Source organism: Microplitis demolitor, chromosome 1, assembly GCF_026212275.2.
Source record: "Microplitis demolitor isolate Queensland-Clemson2020A chromosome 1, iyMicDemo2.1a, whole genome shotgun sequence".
Taxonomy (NCBI): domain Eukaryota; kingdom Metazoa; phylum Arthropoda; class Insecta; order Hymenoptera; family Braconidae; genus Microplitis; species Microplitis demolitor.
The window spans coordinates 19,366,544-19,391,265 of NC_068545.1; the positions used below are offsets into that span (position 1 = coordinate 19,366,544).

General features: G+C 28.7%; 1 protein-coding gene across 5 annotated transcripts in view; it reads left to right on the forward strand.

The window, feature by feature from the left end:
* LOC103573390 (pleckstrin homology domain-containing family G member 5) overlaps nucleotides 1-24,722 on the forward strand; it is a 51,635-nt gene that overhangs the window by 23,980 nt on the left and 2,933 nt on the right. For all 5 annotated transcript variants that reach the window (XM_008552467.3, XM_053739112.1, XM_008552465.3 and 2 more), the window contains 11 exons: nucleotides 12,381-12,641; nucleotides 14,856-14,959; nucleotides 17,884-18,023; nucleotides 19,781-19,857; nucleotides 20,872-21,169; nucleotides 21,527-21,675; nucleotides 21,767-22,078; nucleotides 22,591-22,740; nucleotides 23,119-23,379; nucleotides 23,534-23,785; nucleotides 23,922-24,136. In XM_008552467.3, coding sequence (XP_008550689.1) covers nucleotides 12,381-12,641; nucleotides 14,856-14,959; nucleotides 17,884-18,023; nucleotides 19,781-19,857; nucleotides 20,872-21,169; nucleotides 21,527-21,675; nucleotides 21,767-22,078; nucleotides 22,591-22,740; nucleotides 23,119-23,379; nucleotides 23,534-23,785; nucleotides 23,922-24,136 — 2,219 coding nt within the window. The remainder of the gene's footprint in view (nucleotides 1-12,380; nucleotides 12,642-14,855; nucleotides 14,960-17,883; nucleotides 18,024-19,780; nucleotides 19,858-20,871; nucleotides 21,170-21,526; nucleotides 21,676-21,766; nucleotides 22,079-22,590; nucleotides 22,741-23,118; nucleotides 23,380-23,533; nucleotides 23,786-23,921; nucleotides 24,137-24,722) is intronic.

Sequence of the window (24,722 nt, forward strand, 5' to 3'; positions counted from 1 at the left end):
CTATACAGTATAGTAAATAACGCCATACTTCTGGGACTCGTTACAATACTGTCTTGGAATATTTCACATACTATTTTAGTATGTCTCGAGACCATACCAGCATGGTGTTGAAAGCCATGCATTTCTTACCGTGTTTATTTAACCGAGCGAAACAAATTACATCTAATCAATTACACTGTTTTTTTAAAAATCGTTTCTCATCGTTAGTAGCGTAGGTGACGAAGAATTTATCTCCGGAGAAATGAGAAATGTGATGATTTCTTTTCTTTTTTTTTTGTTTATACTTTGTCGAGTGTGACACGTACATCCGTCTACAAGTCCTGTACTTGTTTTATCTTTTGCTTTTTTTTTGTTTTAAAAAAAAAGCTTGCGTCATGGGAATTATATAATTTTAAACGAAAGTCATCTGACTTTTCCATTTGCTTTATTCATCGTAGCTTGCACATATTCCACACTGTGTGTACAGACTCGAATCAGCAATATTATAAGGACAATTTTACATTTTGTGAAATAAAATTGAAATGCTTTAAAGCCATTTGAGAGAAAATGTTGTTAGTCATCGTAGTGTTCTTACTTGAATACAAATTGCATTTTAAGAAATGTTAAGAAAGTAGTAAAGAATAAGAACAACTGTAGTTCTCAGTTGCCAGTTTTAAAAAAAATTTTCTTTTATTTTTATTTAAAATTATTTACTCTTTGTAAAAGATAAAATATATATTGATATAGTTAATCAGCTAGCGAGTACCGCGTAAAATTAAATTGGATGTAAATTGGGAAATGAAATAGCGTAGAAAGAATAATCGAATGTTCAATTGTCGAGTTTTACGTGCAATGTAATCTAGAAAAGAGGAGCGAAACAATCGATACCGAGCGAGCGTCGCTACCCTTAAGTCAAGGCCAACAAAAGCTATACTTGTCGATAATAATACACTAAAAATCTCAGTACGATCTTGTGTGATGACGGCATTAGTTTATTGTTGTTTCATGTAATTCTGATTGTGTTTAATTTCACGAGGTTACTACACAGTAACATGTTTGCTGCTGTTGTTATTATTATTTTACGTCTGAGTTGTGATAGGTGGACACGGTAATTCTCTTAACTCATGTCAGATGACTATTGTCGTCGTCAGTCCACCCGAGCACATCTAACTGGAACTGCTGGGTCCTTGATTGCACTCGACTAATCCGACAACTGCATCTGTCTCTCAACTCACTAATTTAATCTCTAATTTACAACTAAATATTTTCTCATTAAAACTCAATGCAATCACAAGTTTAAATCATTTTTTATATTAATTTTATATATCTTTGTAATTTATTTTATTATAACTTGATTCTGTCTGCTTAAATTAATGACCAAATTATTTTTAATGGAAAAAAAATTTTATATTTTAAATATTTATATTGCTTTTACAAGATGAAATGAATAAACGAAAAATATAATCAAGTCTGTGGCTACCACGTCTTTCTGACTTATCCTGCATAAGCTTTAGGAAGTCAACTTCTTGGGTAGGATACCGATTAAGCAACAAGACCGATAGTGGAGGGTTCGAGGCTGATCGATCTTCCTCGACAACAGTACGGTTGGCATAACAAATTCAATGCCCTCAAAACATCGACTGTTCTGTTGATCTTAAAAGAAAAAAATAAAAGGTATTTTTACATACAAAAGTACAGAAAAAATCTGTAGACATCATAATGTCGTTGTCCTGAGTCCAATTTAATTATCTCAATTCGACTGTCTGGTCACAAAAAATGACAGTCAGTTTATTCAACTCGTTTTTTTATCGCTACACTGTAATACTTGAGTTTCGTCAACTAATGAATAATAAAAACACATCAATCGTTAAAGAATAAATGACTTAGGTCATCATCGCTAAACTTGAAAAAATAAAGATTCTAAATAAAATAAAAGTTCAATTGAAATCAAGAAAAAATCAAAGAATGTATTCAAGTGCAATAAATTACTGAATACAAAAACAGTAATTGGTTTGACAAAAATTTCAATAACCAGATACAAAGTAGACAAAAATACAGAAGCCGGATAGTGGAAACGCCAAAGAAATCGTTATGCAAAAACGGGCCCAGACCACAGCGCAGCGTATTGCGCAGTCTTATACGCAGGTTAAGTAGTGGTAGTGGGGGTAGTGGCAAAGTCAGTCGTGCTGAAGACTCCAGATCATACAGTTCCACAGTGTCCGTCTCCGGGAGTAGCGGTAGTTCAGGAGGCCGCGGTAATCATAGCCGTCGTGCCAGTAGAGACGCTAGTCCTACTAGCAATTTAGCACCGGTTATTAGCAGTGATGTTAATGCAGCTGTTGCTGTTAATACTACACTCGGACATCCTGTCACCCCTCCTTATGCCTGCCAAGATTGGCGAAGGCTAGTTGGCAGCATACGACGTAAAGTCCGACGTAAAACACCATCCAGCAGTCCAAGTATCATTGACTCTCATGCTCACCATAATGATACCAAGAATCAAGATGATTTTCTCAAAGCAACCATGAGGATTTTTTTAGTCGTATCACCGCCTATGGCACGTGTCCAGGTGAGACATTTCCGAGTATAAATAAATTCTTACTCAATAATACTTTTTAATTGTATCCTTGAAAAATTTTATAGTATGTTCGTTCTACCCATGTTTTATAGTTTTTACTTGATCTTTTGCTTATTACATTCTTGACCTACCTTTTTTATCCAATCATGCGGCTGAGGTTGCCTTACTATACGTTGCTGCATTTGCGTGACAATTGGAGTGGCTCAATTGCTGTTAGCACTTTTTTACTCGTACTCACCACCCACTTTAGTGTACAATTTCAGCTAGAGTACGTTGAATCTATGTTTTCAATTGTTACATAGTTTTTTGAAGAGAGATTTTTTTTATTTTTTATAATTCTATTTTACTGTAAAAAAATGACGTTTTCATTATAAAATGAAATAAGATTATAATTATACTTAAATAGAGTTCGGGTTATCCCTTTAAGTCTGTTGAGAATAGTATTATTTATTACTCCGAGGTTTATAATTACTTTAGATAATTTATCTTCATAGTCACTTATTTTCTTGAGTACGAATGTACATAAAGGAACACTCGGAAGACAGATGATTTTACCAAAGACGCCCATCTTGGCGCCAGGCAAACGAACGATTATCTCTTTCTCTTTTGCGTTTGAGATTTCTAGATAACTATTCTAATTAAATAACTCGTCAGTTTTCTCACGAACTTAAACAATTAAGGTAATTACGTAATCAATAATAATTATTGAAAAGAGATTTACTTTTTTCATTGGCGATAATAAAAAAAAAATTCATTGAGTATATTCATACGCGACCTAAATGAAAGGTTATTAATTGATAATTGGAACCTATGAAGTTATCGAGCGATTAATTATTTATTTCAAGTAATAAATAATGTTTTTGAATTAACCGCGATATATTGCGATGATATTTGTATGCATATTTTATCAAAATCCATGATCACAGATGTTTCATAATCAGAGGTTTAAATCAACCTGTAGTCAGACGATTTATTTATTAAAGTCAACTTTGCATTATCATAAACTCTCGTTTTTTTTTTTTTACTTTTAAAATTTTGTCATGAATTTGTTCTTTAAATTTAATAACACGTAAATAATTGACAATTTGTCAATTTTAAAAAGGCCAAAATAAATAGCAACGAGTAGTTACAAAGTTACAAAGACACTTATTGACAAGTTGATGTTTTCAACTTTACGATTTTTTTTTCTTTCCCTTCGTAATAACAGTCTTTTAGTATAAGGGAAAACTTTATGATCCACATCTTTTTTATTAGTATTTTCAATAACTATATCTTTCTATCCCTCTTTAGTTAACTTTCATTATTAAAATATAAATTCATCAAAAAAACTTTTTGCTCTGATCATATCTCCCAAAATTAATTATTTCTGACTCTAAATATACAACTATAGTGATTATTATTATTATTATTATTATTATTATTATTATTATTATTATTATCATTATTACTATTAGATGACTTAATAAAATTAAAAGCAAACATATCGTGTGTAAAACGAGCAGTTTACACTTATTTATATGTTATTTTAACATGTGGTATGTGTTGAAAAAGCTACACACGTACATTTTAAAATTAAAAAATTTTCCAAGAATTCTTTTGTGATGGTCGAGATTATTTTTAACATATTTTATATGTTGATTTTACAAAAATATATAAAAAGTGTTACTTTCGTATGAAATAATATTTTTTGTGTTAAAAGATCATTCAATTGCGACAGTTCAAATAAGATAAATACTGTGTGTTAAATCGACACACATTATGTTAAAAATTCAACACTCAAAATTTTAACACATGCTTTTTTTACACTTTGACGATTTATTTTTTTATTGTGTTGTAAAGTAGTGTAGAGCTGAGAGAAGAGCGTAGTTTTAAAAGTCACCACTAGGTCGCGCATGAGCACACAGACTATTTCTTCTCAGACACTTGTCATCCACTTTTAGCCAGCCGTTAAAAAGTACCGTGAATCCGTAATAAATCTCATGAGGTTTTCTTTTTAAATGTTTTCCTAAAATAAATAGAAATAAATCTACATGTTAATTCTTCAAGAACTTATAAAATAATGTTTGCAAAAATACAGTAAAGTAAAAGTTAATGCGAGTCAAGTATTACGGACAGTAAACGCAAAAAAATAATTATAATCAATGTAAATATACAGTTGATGACAACAAATAGATCAATAAAAATATTATGAAAGGCAAAAAACAGTGATTCCGTTGCAATTTGGTCACTCCTTTGATTGCTACTTTCGCTGTTTTGTAGAATCATGATTAACTTTTCCAACAGTCGCTTTGGGATCTCACAAATCTTCAAAGCATTGTTGACCGTGATTAAAATAGCCCTTGTCTCTGTCCCTTAAATGCCGGCCTTTGGGGCAAAACACTTAATAGGCGTAATAGTACTGACCGCAACCGGAAGTGCGGACTCATGTAGTCTTACTACATCTATGTATACTGTTGGATATGTGATTCTGTTCTCCATGGTCGAGTGATTAGTGTGCATTCCCTCGAATATGGATTGGCAGTCAAGCGTGGGTTTCGAACCCCATTGATTGTCAAAATAATTTTTCACAAGTATGAGGTCTTGTGGTTCTTTAAGGTTCAGTAACAATTAATTACTTATGTACCCACGCTCATGTATGTTCTTATGTTAAATGTTGAGATTTTTACATGTCAATAATTTCCCCTGATGATATTTTTATTTTATTCTCTCTTACCCTCTTCTTTATCACTTTTTTCTCTCGGTCCCGTAAACAATTTAACTTTTGACCTCTTTATAATCCTTTGATCGACGTAAAAAAAATTTCTTTATTCTAGACTTATTATTATTCTTCTGATGTCGTTAATCATAAGCCGTGCATCTAGTTCGTTGATTTTTGCTTCATTAATGCACAGCGGAAACCAAATATAATCTACGATAAAAAAAAAGCAGAATAAATTTCTTTCAAATATAAGATTCTTCATGAAAAAAATGCGTTTTACATTTTTTTTTAATCAAATTATAAATACATTTATCGTAGTGTTAAAAATTAAATTTGTTTTTCTCTGCAAATATATTCAAATTTATTTTATGATAAATTAAATATTTCGACTCCGAATTCAAAATGAAAATAAAAAAAAACTTTTTCCTCTACAATAAAATGTTTATAACGATAAGTTTTTTCATGTTTTTCTTTTCTCCTCATATATATATTTGTGCAGAGTTTGTCAATACTCTATATATTCTTACATATGCAGAATACGAAATTTTCTATAAATGTATAAATAAAAAAATGTCTTATCAGAGAGTAGAATTTTGAAATTGACATTAATAAATTTTTTTCTATTTAATTAAAAAATACATATGACTTTTTTTGCCGTTATCGATGATGTTAATTTGAAGATATTGAAATATTTTCAATTAATAAAAAAGAATGTATGTTCATTCGCTCAGATATACTTTAATAAAAATCTATAATTAAAAGTGTGATGAAAAAACGAAACGATTTAATATCACATTGAACTGCAGATTTTCATTTAAATTTCGCTAGAATCACAATTTTAAACCAAAGTACTATTTTATATGCAGTAAATCTTCTTAACGTCAACTTTTCTAGTATACTCTTTCTTTTAATATTAGAAGCGCGACCTCGTCAATTGACTCATCAAATTCCATCCCAGATTATATTGGATTATCAAACTATTATAGCAAAGAAAAAAAAATTATTAACGTTTTTCTTTTTTTTTCTGATTCTACCAACAGTCAGTAAAAAAATATTTTAAAAAATGATGAGCATATAAAAAATATTGAAAGTTATCATTTATCATATATCTTAAAATTAAAAAGTTCTCTTTACTATCACGTTTTCATGTCGATGAGTGTAATATCTTGTACGTTCACTGAAAGTTGTCTTATTTTTTAATCATTTTCTTCCATCCCTATTTTTTATTTTTATCTGAACATACCTTCCTCTCTAGTAGTTTCCAATAGTAGTGTGACCTGGTAAAGTGTCTTTAGAAGTTGGTTTTAAAGTGTAAAAAAATAAAAAGTCAAATAAATGTAGGATTCACTTGTCTGACAGTGACAATGTAATACGAGAAAATATTTCCTCGTAAATTCACATTGTTGTAGTTTTTTTTATTTCGTTGATGGTTATACAAGAGTGTATCGTATGGTATATATAGTTCTTTTTTTAGTTGACGAGTGATAAAGTATACAGCTTGAGATAAAAAAAAAATTAAATTGGTCATTATCTCGACCTACTTTTACTCCATTGATTATACTTGTGAATTTTCTTTGGATTTTTTTTTATCATTTTCGACATCTGTACTTGTGCCATAATATACATCTCATTTAATGCCATTATTTTTATTTATTATTTTTTTTTTTTCCATCGAGAACGTCTATCGTTCGTGATGCCACGAGAGTTTTGCAATAACTTAAACTCTATCTCAGAGATATTACTTTCATATGTCTCATATGCGGAAGTTTGTAACGAGCACTTCCACGAGCCTTATGTTCTTTTTTTTTTTATACCCATATCATGAAGTGGAAAACCTTCAAAAGATAGCTTAGAAATTGCTCATGTGGTTTGAGAGCGTGAGATTTTATGAAAAGTATAATAGGAAGAAGGAAATCTCACTAATAAATGTCCCATTAACTCAAGAAAAAACACATATTATGTACTTAATGATGATGACAATCTAACATAAAGGATCCCGGGGGAAAATAACACACCATCTTTGGGACAAAAAAAATTTTTTTTGTTTGAAAATGCTTAGCTATGATTCGTTTTTAATAAGGATGGATCACAATTAATAATAACTAGAGCAATTTAGCTACTTACAACTTTTTAGAAAAAAAAATGTTTTTTTTCTGTGGTTGTTAGCTGAATTGTTTCATTCAGAACTGGAAATAACTGAATTTAAAATAAAATGAGCTATGATTGTAAAGAAAAATTTTTGCTTGAAATTTTTAATTGGCCGCCTTGTTTAGATTAATTAACTGTCTCATATTTTTCAACAAACCGAAGCTAATGATTTTCAGGCGTACAAAAAATATTTTTACTCATGCAGGATAAGTCCTACAGAAAGCTGCTACAGAATTTTCCTGTTGCAGCAACAATTCTTTATTTTCTGTGTACATAAAATTTCTTTCCGTACATTTATTCATTTGAGTCCTTGAATATATACTTTTCTTTTTTTATTCAAGCCTTTATATTTACAACAAATTAACGTTTAATTAGTGTTTAAGAAAAATCATAATACTAAAAAATGTATTGTTTTGCGTGGGGGGATTTGCCTCTGGACTCAATATTACCTAATATTGTACCACTCACTCATCTACTCCATCGTCTTATCATCGCATTCGTAAAAAAAATAGTATCTATACTACTCATGCGGTATTGTCGATTGCCCACAAGAACAGATAAGTGCAATTCAACCGCTTTCATAGGCAATTACCAACTTACCGCAATACGTGGAGAGAAATTACGATAATAATAACAATATATTATGGAAATAATTCCCATATCGTATTGTAACATATGAATACAACAATTTGGTCATTACCATAATATGATATTAACCATGACCACAATCTTATGGTAACGTTTATCATAATATTATGGGAATATTTCAAATATATAATGGGAACGGTTACCATAATATATATAATAGGGTTTATTCTCATATGCGCTTAGAAACCGTTACAATATGGTTATAAGATTTATTCCTATTTGCTTTTCCCAAAAAGTACACTGTGAAAAATTTCCAACAAATTTTACTATGGGTGCATTGTAACACCGGACCATAAGAAAACTGGCACAAAATTAACAAGTGTCCCATATTAAACAGTATGCGCAGACGACACGATTGGGACCTATGAGCATACGTTTATTATGGGACGCTTGTAAATTTTGTACCAGTTTTCTTATGGTCCGGGGTTACAATGCACCCATAGTAAAATTTAATGGGAATTTTTCACAGTGTATGATTGAAGGATTTCTTAGTATTTAAAAAGATTTCTTAGTATTTTTTCATTAATTAAAACACAAAATTTTAAATCGTCCAAAATTGGAACAATGGTCAAAAATAGTACATCTACTTTTTCTTATGAAAATTATCAATTATGACTAATAAAAAATGAATGAAATAATTGATTCTCTGCAGAGAAAGTTATACACATTCTCGTAGTCTTTGAACTCAAAGAAATTATTTCTAAATTTAAACAAGCTCTTGAACCTCAGAAGTATTTCTTATTTTTAATTCTACTGAAAAATCAATATACGACTGTCACTTTAAGAGAAATATTTTTATCACATATTTTGCTTGAATTTATCGGATTAATAAAGTGACTAATTAAATAACACTAATGACAGTTGATTGATGTAATTGAAAACCTTATTAACCTGAAAAAAATTTTAAATAAATTGTTCAGCTAGTTTTAAAATTACTGTAGAAAATTATAAGATGTAGAGAAAAAATTATACTCTAAACTTTTATTATTTACGTAACTCACCGCCTACCAAGTTGATCGGGCTTAAAATTTAATCAAACCTAAGTCTTGATGAACCCTTTCGTGAAGTTCATCAAGATTTAGATCTTATTAAATCTTAAGGCTGATCTAACTAGTAATTGCTAAGTTTTTAAACTAATAAAGTTGTAAATAAAGATTTTTTATTAATTTTATAACTAATTAACCAATTTATCTAAAATTATAATGATCCTGAAGTTAACCGATAATTCAAAATTTTCGGATTTTTTTTTCAACAATTCAATTTGAAAAAAAAAAAAAAAACTAATCTAAAAATATACACAGGTAGAAAATCTAAAAAACTATAGGTGACATTTTTTAAAATATTTTTTTTTTTCAATTTATCGTTTTTAAAAAAATCCAAAAATTATTAAACGTCAGCTAACCAGTATCATCAAAATTTAATCATATTAGCATTAACGACATTTTTTATTCAAAGATTTTTAGTTTTTGAGCAAATGATTAAAACTATATTCTTGATAATAAAGTTATTTTTATAATAATCATTTCATAAAAAATTACGTTTAAAAATAATTTATTTTCAATGGCAATTAAAATATAATTTTTAATTAAAATTGTAAGTGCTATCAAGACTGTTAATTTCGTGTACACTGGAAAGAAATCACGTATAAAAATTGCTCATACATTTTGTTAGTGAAGTATACTATCGATAAGTGATAATTAAAATTTTAATGAATAAAAAATGGTAATTCTGATAAAGTGGAAAATTGAAAAAAATAAGCAAATAAATTTTTTTTATTTTCTATTTCAAAAATATTAATAATTATATATGTAAATTTGTAAGCTAACACATACATATTCTGAACACAATATTTGAATCTTATAACAGAGAGAGAAAGACAGAAAAGAATAGATTTTATTTATTCTTATATATATGGGGAGACTTATATGGTTCTATATATCGAAAAATATATAAAGTTGAATACATGGTACATATATCGTGCGATATAATGATGAATTATAAATGTATTCTTATTTGTTTCCATATATAAATAACATTTATGTTTGAATATATTGAAGTTATACGAAAATATATGAAATCATATAAGAGAAAATATATATAAAAATATAATAAAATCGCCCAAAATCTGTATATAGTTCTATATAAGATTTCATATATTGTCACATATATATTTATATCGGTAATATATATTTTTTAATATATGTTTACCATACATGATATTTTCATGCGGGATAAAATATTTAGTTTACAACCCACACACCAATCCATTTAATTCTTTGAGACTTTTTAAAAATTCGGAATGATTACAGATTTTATTTAAATCCAAATTTACTTCATCACTTTTGAATTCCGGAGTTTTAAAAAATCACTCTAAATACGGGGTCCATAAGGACTTGGTTTTTCCAGCGGTGATTTCGGAGTAATCTGAATTTTTCTAAAAGTGAATTTCCCTCCGACAGAGTTTCAATATTAAAACAAAATCCCCTTCGGAGTGGATTTTACTTCAGGTGGAACAAATAAATACACAGTCACGCACTCCGGATTTAATCCGCGTTCACTCCGCCAATTTTTTACAGAGTATTTAGTAACAAGGGATGAATGCAGGCCAGGGTGAAGTTTTTGTCTGAGCTCAAGGCGAGGGCTGACATCATCCGTGCCTACATGTTTTATCCTCTACCACGCATTCTTTTTCCATAACATCTGCTGCAAACTTTAAGTCCAATAATTGAGGTCAGTTTAAACAAGTTAATGTAAGCTCAATAGTAAGGGAACTATTTACGTATATTTGAATAGCGAATCACAATTAAAATTTTTTTTTACTTATAAATAACAGTTATCAATCATTTGACATTTAAAATCTAAATTATACTTAAAAAGTCTGCAATTTGTACCAAACACTTTACATGCCGATAAGATTTAAATAACTATGCGTTTAACTTCAGCATGGTGAAATGAAAATTGCTTTCATCATGAAAGCATACGTCAGTTTGTTACAGCCGGCCCAGAAAATAAAATTTTTCATGGCCACTGAAAATTCGGTTTAATTGCCTCCAATAGAAGTTAATAAAAAGAATACCCAGCGTATTTTAATCCACTAAAATCCATTATTTTCTTGGCGCTCCCGTTTCGCGCCCGTTCTTTCCCGCCCTATATATTCTGCAATCAAAATTTCTATATTATCTGCTGTTATATAATAATAAATAAACAAGTATTTATAATTTGAAGTTTATTATATAATTACACTTGCTCACATGATGCTAAACAATTTGTAATTATACTACCCACCTTGTATCGTACAACATCTATATTTACCCTGTTAGCCTCAACACGCTTCGACAAGGAGAGATGTATGATAGACATGACTGGTAGCGAGGTTGTACCCGCAATTCTACTCTATGCGTATACTAGATAAATTTTATTTTATACATAAGCATAACACACACCCTGAAACATATATTTTATATGTATACATTATACATATAAGCCAAAGTAAAAGCAGTATATGAAATCGAGTGGAGGCGCAAGGCCGTACGATAAATAAGAACCTGACCACAAAATTCAGTTTCAATTCAATACACGATCAAACATACTCGATCAAATAAAGAGATACAATCCAAAAGTTTAATTCTACTAACCCACAAATATTGACTTATTCCCTTATGGGAATAAAAAGATAAAACTTTTGTTTTTTTCTTCCACGACCCTTATTATTCCCAATCTTATTATTTCTTTTACTTTTTTTGTTTTTTTATTTAGTTAAAAACATTTTTCTTTGGAAAAAAAAAATGTATTGGATTATACTCTACTATATACTTTAGTACATTAATAACTGCTGTATGAAATTACAGTAATTTTATAAAGTAATTAATAAAGTGTGAGTAATATTTCGCACCTGCAAAAGCTAACTAGTTGAGTAATTGACAAAAATGAGTGCTGACCATGCAGTTTGAATGCTGCTGATGTACGCGTGGTTTTAGTTGACACTAATCGATCGTCCATGGATAAGGATCGTAGGAGTGTTCTGGTAACGATCGATCTTATGCCCACATGCGGCTCTCTGACCCACTTCTCTTTGGCTTACCCTTACTATTATTATTATTATTATTATATATATATGCATACTCTATATTAACATAGCAGCGTACTGATATAAGGAAGGCAATAAATTTAAGCCTTTTCGAGCTGAAAAATAGCTATTACATACACAAGATTCCAGATGATCCATAAAATAAATACACATTTAAATCTTGAAGACCATAAAGATCGATATCTGTCACATCAGCAGTAGAATTTATTATGACTTAATAAATTTTATATTTTTATAAATAGGTACGCTCAAGATCTTTGAGCCAACTTGACATGCTGGATACTGGAGAACACAGTAATATGTCAGGTGGGACGACAACGCAGCATCAGTCACATCAACTGACAACATCACATCACCATCGCTACCAAAATCCACCTGTGCCGCCGCTACTTTTTTCACCAAATCCCACTACAGACAGTAATCCACGATTTTTGGTGCCGAGTTTAACATCGACAGACACTTCCACGTCCAATCGCGCTCGTCATAAACTATCACGTTCCCAGGTACTCGAAATTTTATTTATTTATACTGTTGGAAATATTTAATTTAAATTTTTTTTAAATTTCTTCAAGTTATCGACAAGTCAAAATCAGTCTGAAATATGTCGTATAAATATGATAATAAATATACTTATTTATATGCTTCATTTTAACATTACTTTGAATTTACGCGCGTCATGAATTAAATATAATTTAAATCACTATCTGTTTTATTTTCTTTCGATTACTTTTTTTTTAATCGTCTATAAATCAATTAAGTTTCAATAATATAAATTTTATATGTAGTAGAACTTCCAAAATCATAAATATTCATAAAAAATTATTTTTCGTCGATTATTTTTTAAATACTTAAAATTTCACGTCAAAGTTTTAATAAAATAACGAGTATTAAGAACTAGTTCAAATTTTTTAAAAATATTCTTTTATTTTTTCAAATTTTCGAATTTTATTTTAACAAAATATTTTGATTATATTTTCATTCAAAGTCACAATTCAATTTTTGTAATTATATGGATAGAAAAAAAAAAAAACAAAAAACTGGAACCATTTGAAGAAATTATTTAAGAATTATGGTTTCAAATAACAGTTTGAGGATTTTATTGAATATTTAGTTGAAAGTACATCTGAAATTGTAAAACTTACCACTCGAAATCACGTTTAATAAAATTATTATTTGAAATTGTAATTTTTAAAATGTTACCAGTTTTCTATTCCGCGTCACGATGTGAAATAGTAATTTTTTTTTCCATGTACGTGAGAAATTATTGTATATAAGGTAAAAGACCCAGTACCCGATCAGGGAACTAGCACCCGATTACTCATGTATTTGAATATTTATATTTACTAAATTTTATTGAATATAAATATACAAATACATGGAGTCAACGGGTACTCGATCCTTTATCTTATATAAAATTAATAATTTTCAACAACTATCCTTGAAAAAAAAAAAAAAAAAAAAAAAAAATGAAGTCTGCAAAATTGCTTTACTTTGACATGTTGAGAGTAATGCACTTCCTCAAACACTTTGCGTTATAAGGCGAGCAATTAAGTGTACACAGAAGAAATGATTTTTCAGCACAAAAAATTTTACTCGCAGCAAGAAAATTTTTTCGCCCCAAAAAATTTTAGTTTTCCTTTCATCTGAAAAATTTTACTCGTGTTGAAAAATCCTTTTTTTCCATGTATGCTTAATGATTAATTTTTCACGTCAATAGTTAATGGGAGGTATTTACAGCTGGTTAAAAATATATTTTAGTATCTACGCTTGTGATTTATTATAGTTATTATTATTATTATTATTATTTGCATTACTCTGTTAGTCGAGTATTGGTTTTGAAATAAAAGTCACTGTAGTACGTATTACACAGAGTGAACGGAGATAAAACTATTGAGTTGTTAAATATGTCAGTGTTGAAAATAATGCATAAAGCTCAATAATAGCATTACTATTATATCTATATCTATATCTATATCCGCATAAATATCCATGTGTGTAGAATATAACAGTAGCAAGAACGCAATAAATGCAGAATGTCGTTTCGAGCTAACATGCGGAATCTACACCAACGGCAGGATATACAGCATGCAAGTTTAGCATACCAGAATACCATCAACGAGTTTCATTCTCACGAATATCGAATTTAATTTATTTTTTATTCACATTTTATACGCTATTGTAAAATTACAGAATTGAGTTACTGATGGAAATCAATTAACTGGAATTTATACAGCAGTATGCCTATTGGAAATGTATCATCAACTATCAATTTCACAATGGCTTTGATAATAAAGGATTTAAATACTTTTTATTAGTTTATCTTATCTCTTAATATTCTATTTGTTTGTATTTATAAAAGTAATGTCAATTTAAGTAATAGTTAAACTTTAAATTTTATTAGATACTTAAGTGATTTTAGTGGGAAATTTATGTCACGAATGAAAATGCAATTAAGGCCTGAAATTGGCTGTAATACTGATTTAGGTTTCGCTAAACGTAGGCTCCTTCACCGGGTAATTAATGAAAAAGTTCGGTTTAACGTCACCGCAGTTTAAATTATACGATGAAAACTTTGTTCAAAAGACCGCATACGAGACAATAATAGTTATAATGATAATAATAATAATTATAATAATAATAATCATAATGACAGTAATATCAGAAACTTTATGAAAGTATGAATTTAATTCAAACGAATGTTTAATTATTTGATCTAGGTTTCTAGCAGTGAGTACTTTAGTGTAAGCTTTGAAGTAACTGACGACACCAGTTCTCTTGAGCGTGAGGAATTTTTACCTGCTTCAAAAGGAACATATTTAGCGTAAGTAAGCTTTGTTAACTTAAGTGATAACTTGACTCCGTACGATTTTTTTTTATCAGTTTAAAAATCTCATAAAGTTTTTAACATTCAAAAGTTAAATGAGTTTATTAAAAAAATTTAATTAAAAATAAAAATTGTTTGATATTTTCACGTAGTCAATTGGTTGATTATTTTTTTCAGATTATAACACAGAGCGGGATAATTGGATTTTATGAATTTCCAGTTAACCCATAATTATTTTTAAATAATTCTAATTTTTTTAATTTCCGGATTTCGACGAGATATCCCGAAATAATTTTTGTACTGATTTTATTTTCCGTCCGTCGCGCTATGAGAAAATCCCCGCTTTTTTTTTTTTAATGATAAATTTTGAAAAATTAATCATTACTTTCCTATATCGATTGAGCAATTCGGGTATTAATGTCTTACTAATCGATATAAAAAGTTTATATAATTTTGGTTGCTTTATTTTTTTTTAAATTTACGTTAATGTGCGACTGATCTTGTAAAATTTGATTTTTTTTTGTTCAACAATTGAATTCAAAATAAAAAAACTAAAAATATGTACATGTAGAAAATCAAAAAAACTATAGGTGCAATTTTCTAAACTGTTATCTCTTTTTAAATTTAACGTTTTTAGAAAAACTCAAAAAATATTCGACGTCAGCTAATTTCAGTATCATACATAATTTCATTTTACTTATATAAGACAAATCCATAATGAATTGAAAAATTCTTAATTCAAAAATTTTTCTCAGGCAATAAACAGTACCATGATATATTTTTTTTAAATGTTAAAATTTGTATCCTCGATTCAGACCGGATGTTCTGTTTTGCTCCAAATTTCATAATAAACTTGAAATATAGACAAAATTATTGAATTTTTTTTTCTTTTCAATAAATTTTCGAGTTACTCTGTCATACATCGAGTACCCAATAGTTTCGCACTCTGTTTTTCTATATTTATTTAAATATACCACAATAAATATCATATACTAAATCATTTTGAAGTGTCTCATTTTTATTTATTCGTTTTTTTTTCACTATTGTAAATCAATTTTATAATGTATGAAAAAAATTTTATCGATTTGTGTTATCTCTCTATTTTTATTTTCACTCTCAGTAAATCTCTGTTAGAGGCTTAAATAGTAACGAATGTAACTAGACTCCATGATTGATGTTATCCTGATTCCCGTGGGAATGAACACCGTCCATTTGTGTCTGACGTAAAGAGTGATACGTTGGTTTTGAACCGTTGAATTTATCATAATTATTACACGTCAGGGTTTCAAAAATATATCGACCATTAAATATAAAATGTTGTTGTCACCATTTACCATGTAGACCATCTATTTATATCTTAATTTATTTATAAATTTATCCATTCATTTACACTTAATTTATTTAACATTACCGTAAAAGAATTATTATCTCAGTCATGACATCTCAATTATATTTTTAATATACATTCGTTATAATTTATTCATCAGTTAATATGTCATGACTTAATGTATTTGTTAATTTTACAATAGTCAACAACACGTTGGTATAAATATCTATATATAAATATTTACAGGCTGATTAGTGCATGAACAAAGGAGATGTAGTACAATAATAAATTGCAAGTCACATCATTCCGAATGAACAACGTGCGGTGGTCTCTCAACTTCCGTCATACGTTCATATCTAATTTATAATTATATATAGAGCCACTTTATTCATTATTTTTGGATATGATTTTCATTTTCATTTTATAGTATTTACTTTAACTATTTTCTATATAAATATCTTCATATTTTGCACAGCTTAAACGCAAAAGCGGGGTGAGCCTTGCGATCGAAATTATTTTTAATTTCCCGCTAAGAAAATTTGAAATTCCAAACAAAAGGAAGTTATTGATTAATAATTAATTAATAATTTAAATAATAATAGAATCAAAGTAATAATAAAAAAATAAAATATTAATAAATACCATAAACGATTGAGTTGTATATTTTTGAACTTCCAATATTTTTTTTGAATATTATCTCCATTTTCATTTCATATCAATTTTGTAGTATTTACTTTAGCTACTTTCTATACAAATATCTTTATATTTTTTTAAATTTGTTATCGTGATTTTTAGGTTCCATTGAAATTTATTTCAATAAGTTCAATGTCGCATAATGAAAAGATATCTACTATAATTTAAATGCATTCAAGTATAGGCTATAAATAAAAATAATCGATTTTTATTTTCCACAATATACTAATAATAATAAATAAAAGAATCTAATACGTAACAGCCTATGTCTCCATCATTAATTTTTTGTCTCATTTGTAACGACGGGACAAAATTTTAAAAAAATTTTTTCATTTTTCTTAACAGTCTCGCGTACAACTTTGTACAGTAAATAATTACTACGCTCATATTTTTGCTTTAATAATACTAAAATTAATTTTATAAATAAAATTTTATTAAAAAGTAAAAAATTAATAAATGTTTTTAAAAAAATTTTCATATCACTGACCGAAAAAAATTTATTGCCGTTTTATAATGCTATAAAAATAAAAAGAAAAGTTATATTCGTTTCTATTGGATTATTTTTATCTTGAACACTTTCTGCAATATGATTACTACTACGTATATACACGAATATATATGGATATTGAGGGTCGTGCTATGAGGGTGAACGTACTTTCCCACGTGTGTGTTGTCTCGTAGGATTTATTATCTTATCCCCTTAAGATTGTCCATAACTCCTCGTCTAATTGCTCTCACCGTATTCCACATAATAATATTATCTTATAAAATACAAACTATAATTAAAAATTTATTTTTCTAATGTAAAAAAAAATATTAATAATTAAAGTAAATCTTCAATATCAAAATTTACTTAAAATGTCTACATTCTATATAATTTTTTTTTCTTTTCTTATTTCAGAGAAATTCTTGGCGCAGCTTGCGATCGTCGTGGCATTGATCTGGCCCGTGTGGACGTATTTCTTGATGCTTTTTCTACACCTCTGCCAATTCACACAACCGAAACATCGTGCTTAGGTGGTAGACACTTACGAGTCACTAGTAAGTATTATTATTATTATTTTTATTAAAAAAAAAATGTATATGATATATAATATTAATAACAATAATCGTCTTGAGTAAACACAGCAGTAAAAGCTTCGCTTATGTTTTGTAATCGTGTCGCATTACATTATATACTTGTACTACTTATTTTTCTTTGCACTTAATCACCAATCAATATAAATGCAATTATATCATACATATATATAAAATTATTCTTGATTGTCTATTCTCATAAATATTTATTGTATTGTCTTTACACTTGATGTATGCAGCATGGTATTAATTAATTATATATATGTTAGGGGTATATTACATATAGATTATTATTCGCTGGCGTAGCAACATATCAGAATATTTTTAGTGAAAAATATTGAAAAACGTGACAAGTGAGAATTGTCCTGTCAGCATACAACAAAAGAGAATAAAGTAGAGGGCAACAGAGAAGGGTAAGCTCTATCTGTATCGTGAGAGGCTTGAGCAGGACTCACGTTGAATATTCTAAGAGGGTGAAAGGACTTTTGGGTATAGTGAGTGAAACATCGGTATGCTTTTGTGCTTTAGTTCTATCTTGCTCTTACTCCTCTCCTCTATTATCTATGTTTATTTCCCTTACCCTTTACTAACACTTTACTTTAGCTTTCAATGACGCACGATACCGAATATACATTGCGCAATGATTATATACATTATGTATGTATACGTATTCATCAGAATACGGGCATGATAAATGGTAATCTATTTGTATACATGGTAGTACCGTATTTATGATAAATCAAAACCTAACAACTAATAATGATGGCAATGATCCACTGTAAAAAGTTTTTTTGATTTTCAAAAATAATTATCATGAAACCATTTAAAAAAAAAAGTATGTGGTAGGCAGGATAACTCATGATTGTTTCATCTGAAATCAAAAAACCAAAAAAATTTCTTTAGTACGTAAGTTTATCTTGGATTTGAACGAAGGAATAAACAAAACATTCATTTTTGAATTTTTAGTAAAGGTGCAATCAAAATACTTTGATTTTTCCCACAAATTGCTCCTTTTGTTTAATTAAAAAATAAGTAGTTATTGAAAAAAAATCCTTCGTTCAAATCCAAGGTAAACTTATGTACTAAAGATATCTTTTTGGTTTTTTGATTTCAAATGAAGCAGTCATGAGTTATCCTGCCTGCAGCATGGAGACTTTTTTTTAGGTGACTCGGCTCTCCCCACTACCACTGGCACATTTTTCAATATTTATTTATAAAAATTTAGCAAAATATTCTTGGAAAATAGCTTAATAATGTCATAAATTTTAAAAATGTTAATGAAGAACGTACTCTGAAAAAAAAAAATCACGAAAATATCCTCTTTTTTTGTATCTCAGACCCTTTTTCCCCCTTAATCAAAATATTGAGTTGGGTTTTAATTCAAAAAAGTTAAAAAATACAGCTCTAACTTTTTTATTCAAAACCTTAATTAGTTTAACATAATTGCAAGTTTATTAAAGTCTTGCTATGAAATTTCTCGTGTTTAAGAACCAATTAAAATTATCGTTTTTCAAATAATTATCAGTTTTAAAATTGATATTATTTGAAAGTAATTGAATTATTGACAATAAAGAACAATTTTCGAAACGAAATAAAATAAAATACATCGTGATTTTAATTTGAAAATTAAAAGTTATGTAAAATTAATCATATTTATTCTATGTATATATTTTTGCCTAGTATTTTATTATATTTTTATCTAAATTGTATTTATTTTACAGCCAAAGACGAGAAAACAGCATTGCCACGTACAGGGAACCAAAAAAGTAATCAAAATGTTTCGTTACGTAAAACTGGAGTAAGTTTGTTATTAAATTCATATATATAGAAATATATTATAGTATAAACAAATAAATACGCTGAGATAGATAGTTAATTTTCATACGTTCATAAGGGTATACACTGAGGTCGAAATCAGGTGTTGAGCTTTTAAGAGACTTAGTGATGTATTGAATGGGAAATCTCATGAAAGGTTCATTTTAATGAATTAATTTACATATGAGAAGAGTTTAAACAAAGCCGTGTTGTTTAATCTGATTTAATTAAATTTATCTTAATTGTTCATAAAATATTTATACATTGTTTTATTCAACTATTTCAGCGTATTATGAATAATCTTATATATATAAATATATGTTAAGGTGATTCGTTTTGAACAAATTTTTTTTTTCACTCAATTTTAAAGTTTCACCCCGGTTTTTTTTTTTGATTCTCTAATGCTCAATCGCATTTCAAGGTATCAGATTGCCATTTGCGACATTTTGTAGGTAATTTAACATTCTTTTAAAGTTTCCATAGTAGTTTTACTGTAACTGTAATTGTTTTTTCTGTATTTAGTTGAAAAGTGACTAAACAATGAAATTTACAATAAAAATGCAAAAAACAATTTTGTAGGAAATTTTATTTTCCACAAAAAAGATCCTTTTAGTCAAGTGGCTCAAGTTCTTCGTTCGCCTGATGGAGGAATTTTATTAATTTCATAAATAAAATACTTGCCAAAAATTCTACTGAACGCCTTTTAATTTTCATTTTCATTTTGTATTTTTACTGTAAATTTCGTTGTTTATTCAATATGAACTAAAAACCCAAGTTATCATTTGAGATATGACTTTCAGAACCAATACAGAAAAAATCAAAATAAAAGAACTCAGATTTAAGATTAAGGGCCAAAAATTTTAGATAATTTTTTTCTGGACATATCAATATTTTGTTGTGGAAGTGAAAAAAAAAATATTCGTTCAAAACGAATCATCCTAATACATATATATGTATATATATAAAATGTAAAAAATTTCGACTTATTTTATTTCAGAGCTATCGTGGTCGTGGCGGTCGTTTTTTTAGTATATCAACGGAAGACTCGAGTATGGATTCAGAGATGATACCTGGAGGTATGCTGACAACTGGGAAAACTACATCTAGTAGTAGTTCTATATCTAGTGGTGCGGCGGGTCTTAAAGCCAGTAAGCAACGTTGGAGCGGTTTCTTTACAAATACAAAAGGAACGAAAATGGAATTGCTTGTGGAGCAGCTTAATAGCTATACGAAATTCGGTGTACCGCGTTTACCAGAAATTCAGCTACCTTACGATCTCATTGCAAATGAACAAGGTCTAGAAAACTAAATTTAACATATATATTTATACCCTTTTTTTTATTTTTATTCAACGCTTCATTCCACTACACAAAGTTAAGTCCAATAGGAGGACTCCTCAGTCAAAAGTGAATCGATCCGTGTCTCCCGAGTATTTCTTATATATACACCGGCGATATAACTTTTTTTTCTTCCTTTTAGTTTTATATAAAACATACTCTCCTATTTGACTCTGAATAATGCCCAAGTTCTACGACAAATTTATTTACCGTTTGATTAAAAAATTTTAATAATCCCAGCAAAAAATATAATGCTTTTATATCCTTGTTTTTTCTGTTATTGTATGTAATTTAATTTAATTATTTTACAAACAGAACTTCTTTATTCACTGGAGGAAGATTGGCGTGATATTGTCGAGAGTTGGGATTGCTTGACTGAGAAACAGCAGCAGCAACAAACGGCACTTTGGGAGTTGGCTCAAACAGAATTGGCTTATATAAAGACTCTTAAAGTCGTCACGGATGTAAGTTACATCATTTATTTATAATAAAGTATACAATATTAATACCTCATAAATATTTCCACTAGTTTTTTATGTCTTTTTATGTTCACAGCTTTTTATGGCTTGTCTTTGTAGTCTTCAAGCTTCAAATATTCTAATTGAAGTAGACCGTACGAAGCTATTTAGTAATATTCCAGATATTTATACGGCAAATCGTTACTTTTGGAGTGAACATGTATTGAGAATGATAAATGCTACACGGACGACTGGTAATCCGCTTGACCCGGGTCATCTTCTTCAAGGTTTTGAAATGTTTCAGCAAACTTTTGCGCCATATACAAGATACTGCTCAGAACAAAGTAAATGTCAGCAGTACTGTCGCGATCGGCTTAATGACAACGAATTATTCACGGCCTATTTAGTTGTAAGTATTTTTATTTTTTTCATAGTAATCTAATAATAATTTTAATTGTTGATAATAATTAGTACACTGAAAAAAATCAGAAGTGAATTCGGAGTTATTACGGATTTTATTTCAGTCCGAATTCACTCCGTCACTCGGAGTTCCAGAGTTTAAAAAAAAAACTCTGTATATGGAGTCAATAAAGAGTTCATTTTTCCAGCGGAGTGATTTTAGGGTGATCTGGATTTTATTGAAGTCCGTATTCACTCTGATTCGTAGTTTAATAAATACACAGCCATTCGCTCTGCTTTCACTCTGGATTTAATCCGCGTTCACTCCGCAAATTTTTTACAGTTTGTCATTGTTTTCAGGCATAAAAAATACTTTCTTGTATTATAGCACAAATATTATTTTTTTTTTTTGAATCAAAAAAATAGTATTTGGATTGAAAATTACTGATATTAAATAATACTAATTATCATCATTGTTACATTATTACAAATGTAAATAATAATTTTTTAAAATAATTTTAGTGGTGTGAAACTCAAAAAGACTGCAATCGTTTGAGACTCTTAGATATTTTGGTAAAACCAATGCAGCGATTAACTAAATACTCACTACTTCTTAAAGCCGTATTGAAAAATACTGAAGATGAGGAACAACGCTCTGAATTGACTTTAATGGTAAAATTTATTTAATTGTATTACTGTTTAGAATCGCGCCTTAATTTAAAATTTGAATTTTTCATCGATCAAAAAAATTTTTTTTAAATTCTATTTTCTACAGAATTTAATAAAAAAAAATTTAACAGTAGTCTAAAAAAATCGGATATATATTTTTAACCAAAACATCAAAAATTATATTTTTTAAATTAATTTTCAAAAAACGATGGGCGCGTAGTCTCGATTGCGCCGAAAAATAGAATAGATTGAAAAGAAAAATTTATGAAAACTCAAGTTTTTGGTTTTTACGTTTAAAAAAATAAATGACGCCATGGTTCTAAGCTATTACCTGTTTTATTTACAATAACAATTTACAATTAATAATATAATTATATGCAGATTAAATACGTTGATAACTTTGTTGCTTCGGTAAATGCCGCGTTGCGGAGATCCGAAGAAACAGCTCGATTAGCAAGTGCATCAACTCGTCTAGATTGTTATGACGTAGTGGAAACTCGAGACGAAGAGCTTGAAAAATTAGTTAAATTGTACAGTAATCTTGATATTACATCTGCGCTAATGCCTGGCTGTCCAAAAGATTCACTGAGGACACTATTACGCGAAGGCGACTTTAAATTACGAGACTCAGCAACGAGTAAAGTAAGACAACTTTAATTTAATTGTATATAAACCTTATTTTCAGCAATTTAATTATTTTTAATTACAAATTTAATTATTATTATTTCCATTTAAAAACTTTATCGTTTAATTAATTTACTAAATCGTTTTTTTATTTTATCTTATTTTATATTAGACAGAAATTCACGCTTTTCTTATGACTGATATGCTACTGCTGTGTAAATCTTCAACCAAAAAAACATCCAGTAGCGGTAGTTCTGGAGGTGCTGCTGGAAATTTGAAGATAATAAGACAACCTTACGTTGTTGATCGTTTACGTATTCATGAACTAAAGGAATCTTCTAGTTTTGGTCTAGTCTATTTGAATGAATACGGAGTTGCTACTGCAGCATTCATTTTATCTGCAAGTGAACCGAAACTTGCTAAGGTGAATTATTTATTTTTTCATTTAATTTCACAATGATAATCATGTATAGAAATAAAATATAATTTATTTAATTGAACGAATTATAATTAACAATACACTTAATAACGAACTGTTTACATTACATGAAATGCAATAGTCGTGGATAGAATCTCTGCGTAAATCTCAACAGCAGTTTGCAATAATGAAGATTCCACCACTCGGCGAAATTCCGCCCACGGCAACAGTGAGCAGACAAGCAAGCACGTATTTGGGAGACGGTGATTTTGAATTGGAAGACAATGATATGCTACCAAGAACACCTCGGGGTAGTAGTCGAGCTTCTCGCGTCAGCAGTTTAGCACACAGTCATAGGTAAAATAAAAAAATATATAAATCATCTTCCATTTCTATACAATATTTTTCATATATATTTTTTTCTTTTTTTTTTGTTTTTGCACATCTCAAGCGCGAACGCGCTGGTGCCTTACGATCGAAATTATTTTTTCGACTAATTCACTGACTTGAAATCATCTCTACACTTTTTTTATTAATCTAAAATGGGATAAATTGTATGATAGTACAAAGATAATTTATTGAGAAATAATTTAAACCCGATATTGAGTCGATTCATGATACTGAATTTAGCCGACGTTTAATAATTTTTGAATTTTTTCAAAACGATAAATTACAGAAAAAAATTGTGTTTTGAATCGTAGGTATATGGACTAAAGAAACCGTTTAATGTTCGATTATATCAGTGTATGACATTTCGTCTAGTTATTTAGACTATATCAACAATAATTATAATTAATGTCACAAAAATACTATACGATGCTTTGTTATCCTCTGATTCCTTAGAAACTAACCTTAGTATTTAACAGAACATGCCAACTTTTTTTTTTATTTATAAAAAAAATATTTATAATAATTGCACCTATAGTTATTTTAATTTTCTTTT